Genomic DNA, 4,010 nt, shown 5'->3' on the forward strand with positions numbered 1-4,010 from the left:
CCGTTCACTCACCGTTCCGTGATTCAATGAACGTCCCCTAATGCTGTGCGGCATACCGACACTCGTTTGATATTTTGGGTGCAAGACATTATTAAAATGTTCTCCGGAATTTTTCCACATTCATAGGGTTACAGAAAATATCCCGATTTCGGCCACTGTTACCCAGTACACATGCACATGTTGCACATATATGCACACTAATGCAACTTTGTAATCAAACTTCCTCTAGGTTTGTACATCAGGGCAATTGTGGTCGATAAAACCGGAGTCCCTGTGAAACTCACTGAGCAACATGACAACATGTGGAGCTTTCAGCATTTGCTGATGGAAGCTCGTTTATGCAGATTTGTAAGTACACTATTTTACTTCTGGTTCCCGATAATCACTTCACTGAATGTAAGATGTATTCTACTCCTGCTTCGAGGTTACTCTCATTGTATTTTCGAATAAATTATGTTAACAGAGGGTGTCCAAGAAAGTTGTCTACCTAATTTGAAAAGGATTTTCTTAGAGGAAACAAAAAATTCTACGGAACCAGGTGTTTTACGGAATGCATTTTTAGTAAACAACAACCAAAAAACTTTTTGCCACCCCCCGAATAGCGTTTTTGGCCTGTGAAATGACACAAAGGTTTTCGAGAGGTCGTGGTTAGTGGTGCTACATTCCGAGTCATAAAAAGCCGTGGCATCACACGGATTTATTCAGTCCCCTGCCTGAGGTCTAACCGAAACTACTGAATTATTCACCCGAATATCTCGTTCAATTTTTAATGAGAGATTCGCTTCGGTGAATTCTTGAAGCCTGAATAAATCTTGATTTCCTATCGAAACAATGACCATCTATGAGGTTGTTTGTCCAAGCTGTAGTAATGTGTTAGGACTGATAGTTATTCGTCTGCCGTCTGATTGGCTTAGGAGAACGACAGCCGCCTTATTCGCTTACCTGGACATAATTGCTGCCATGTCGTGTATCCTCGTGCCGTGAATGGCCACATACCAAGGACTTACGACTTTAGTAACCTTATAACAGACATCTTCCCTCTCCCTTTGTTGACCTACCCTCTGAATATCCAGCGCTCCTCGCAGAAGTGTACCGTCCAGTTTTTCGGTGAATTGATGCTACTGATCCTCTCGTTAGCGAAGGAGCAACCGGATCAAGCTGAGTTACAAAAGCTACTAATTACTTATCAAGCCACTATGACTGTTACATTGCTAGTAAAAAAGCATTATTATGACGTGTGTAGTGGTGTTTCCATCACATAGTGGCGCCAGCTGGCCATTTATTCGCAAGACCAGATGGGATCTGGCCGCACGTTCTGCCGGCTGTCGACCCAAGCTACAATAAATGCAACAAAGCTTTTAGGGCGTTCTTAGCACAACCACCGCAATGATGCAACGCACCACACTCTACTATTCGTGTGATATGATGACTTCAGTTTGAGTGCCGGATAAGGAGGTTCCAGTGTGTGACTCCTCACTATAATGAGGGGTGACAAGACGAAAAAAGCACATTGTGCAAAATCAGTTGTCACATTCACTCCTGCAAGTATATCATTGCATTCCATGGAGATTTAACTCACCAGTGGTCTCGAGCTCCTTGAAGCTTATAAGGTGGTCATCGTCCCCGAGGTTTTGTCAGTATTGTTTCTTAGTTGAACATCAACCTGTGGGATTATAAACTCGTTTGCAAACTGAACTGCGAATAGCACGACTCAACCGAGACTAGCCATCTCATTTATGATAGACTTCACGTGGTGTGCCTATCAAAAAACTGCTTAATGTTTAGTTTGAAGCCTATTCTGGACATCATAGTGATTTCCTCGATAAGACCCTCTCCATAACATTGAAAAACAAACGAAAGAACAAGTTAAACTGCTCATCTCCTGGGTAATGTATTCACTCTGATAATTCTTGTTGCTATTAGAGAATCACTTAAGTTTCCGTCACACATTTGATTTTGTGACTTCTATTCAACGGACTGATCCTTCATCCTTCTTGGGTATCATCAGTTGCGAGTATGCCACTGGCCTGTTGGGCGTGTGAGTAGGTCAGACGCCTTACTCATCCCCCATGTTTCTGAGCTGTGCACCATTGATGAAACTGAGCAAGAAAGAATCAGCTCTGCCTTGTTCTTCGATTGCCATTTATGGGTTTATTTTGCTTTAGAAAATGAAAGTAGAGGAAGAATAGTTCTGTGATTTTTCTTCATTTTTCTCGCAGTTGGATAGTTCTTTCGAACGTGGCAAAGTCCTCTCTTCCTTACATTTCAAATGCAAATTCTTCGGTTCGCTAAGCGAGGAGGCAATTATGGGAGTGTACTTTCGAAAAGATCAGCTTGATCAACTTAGACCGGGTCACACTAACGAAATGCTCTCCCAAGAAATTGCAATCACCACCAGGCCAATATCGCATATGTATGGACTGAAGGAGATTACTGTAAGCAGTGAGTGGAAATTTGATTGTCTAACCAGACATTTAAAATCAGTTACCTCCGTTGCAGCCCTTTGGTTAACAGGCGTTGGTTGATTGATTCAATCTTACTGCAAACCTTTGTACAAAAAGATATTATCTCTTACAAGATTTCCTTGATGTCATGACACCTTTATTTTTAAACTTCCATGAAGTGATGAGGAGGCCTGACAAAAATGGTATCTTTTTTGAAAGTTGGATCCGAATCTACATTTTATTTATTCATGTTGCATCAGCAAAAGTCGATAAAACAACAAAAGTAAAAAAGGAGGGTTGCAAGTACACTTTCCTAAAAGTAACCCAAATCGTACCCATCTTGGAATTTTGAGAAACGTACAGACCCAGAACCATTAATTTAAAGCATTTGCCCGGCAACTTTGATATGCACCCAGTTGCTTAGATGAATGAGCAAATCGAATTGTTCAGCGCACACAGCCCTTACACACAACCAACTTCGTGTTGAGTATCGAGATCTGTTTTTTTTTCAAAGTTCATATTCCCCAGGTGGAATCACTGGTACTATTTCTGCGTCTTGAAATGCGTTTTTTGTTGGCTACTTGGTGGGTTGGTTGACAGCTCTCCAAGTTCAATTTAACACCTTAGGGAACCTACTTTAGGGTGGCTGAACAATGATAATTGACATACTTCTTATTTCCGGCGATCAGGGCCCCACCACCCATTTGCTTTGGCAAGNTTTAGAAAATGAAAGTAGAGGAAGAATAGTTCTGTGATTTTTCTTCATTTTTCTCGCAGTTGGATAGTTCTTTCGAACGTGGCAAAGTCCTCTCTTCCTTACATTTCAAATGCAAATTCTTCGGTTCGCTAAGCGAGGAGGCAATTATGGGAGTGTACTTTCGAAAAGATCAGCTTGATCAACTTAGACCAGGTCACACTAACGAAATGCTCTCCCAAGAAATTGCAATCACCACCAGGCCAATATCGCATATGTATGGACTGAAGGAGATTACTGTAAGCAGTGAGTGGAAATTTGATTGTCTAACCAAACATTTAAAATCAGTTACCTCCGTTGCAGCCCTTTGGTTAACAGGCGTTGGTTGATTGATTCAATCTTACTGCAAACCTTTGTACAAAAAGATATTATCTCTTACAAGATTTCCTTGATGTCATGACACCTTTATTTTTAAACTTCCATGAAGTGATGAGGAGGCCTGACAAAAATGGTATCTTTTTTGAAAGTTGGATCCGAATCTACATTTTATTTATTCATGTTGCATCAGCAAAAGTCGATAAAACAACAAAAGTAAAAAAGGAGGGTTGCAAATACACTTTCCTAAAAGTAACCCAAATCGTACCCATCTTGGAATTTTGAGAAACGTACAGACCCAGAACCATTAATTTAAAGCATTTGCCCGGCAACTTTGATATGCACCCAGTTGCTTAGATGAATGAGCAAATCGAATTGTTCAGCGCACACAGCCCTTACACACAACCAACTTCGTGTTGAGTATCGAGATCTGTTTTTTTTTTCAAAGTTCATATTCCCCAGGCATGGAATCACTGGTACTATTTCTGCGTCTTGAA

General features: G+C 40.9%; 1 protein-coding gene across 1 annotated transcript; it reads left to right on the plus strand.

Moving 5' to 3' along the window:
* Nucleotides 1-229: 229 nt before the first annotated feature.
* T265_15365 (hypothetical protein) lies at nucleotides 230-3,444 on the plus strand (the record flags this gene model as incomplete). Its single annotated transcript, XM_009177746.1, has 3 exons — nucleotides 230-396; nucleotides 2,220-2,442; nucleotides 3,250-3,444. Coding segments are annotated over 3 exons (513 nt in total), but the record flags the coding sequence as incomplete, so codon positions are not given.
* Nucleotides 3,445-4,010: the final 566 nt, after the last annotated feature.

The sequence above is a fragment of the Opisthorchis viverrini genome, assembly GCF_000715545.1.
Source record: "Opisthorchis viverrini unplaced genomic scaffold opera_v5_451, whole genome shotgun sequence".
Lineage (NCBI taxonomy): Eukaryota > Metazoa > Platyhelminthes > Trematoda > Opisthorchiida > Opisthorchiidae > Opisthorchis > Opisthorchis viverrini.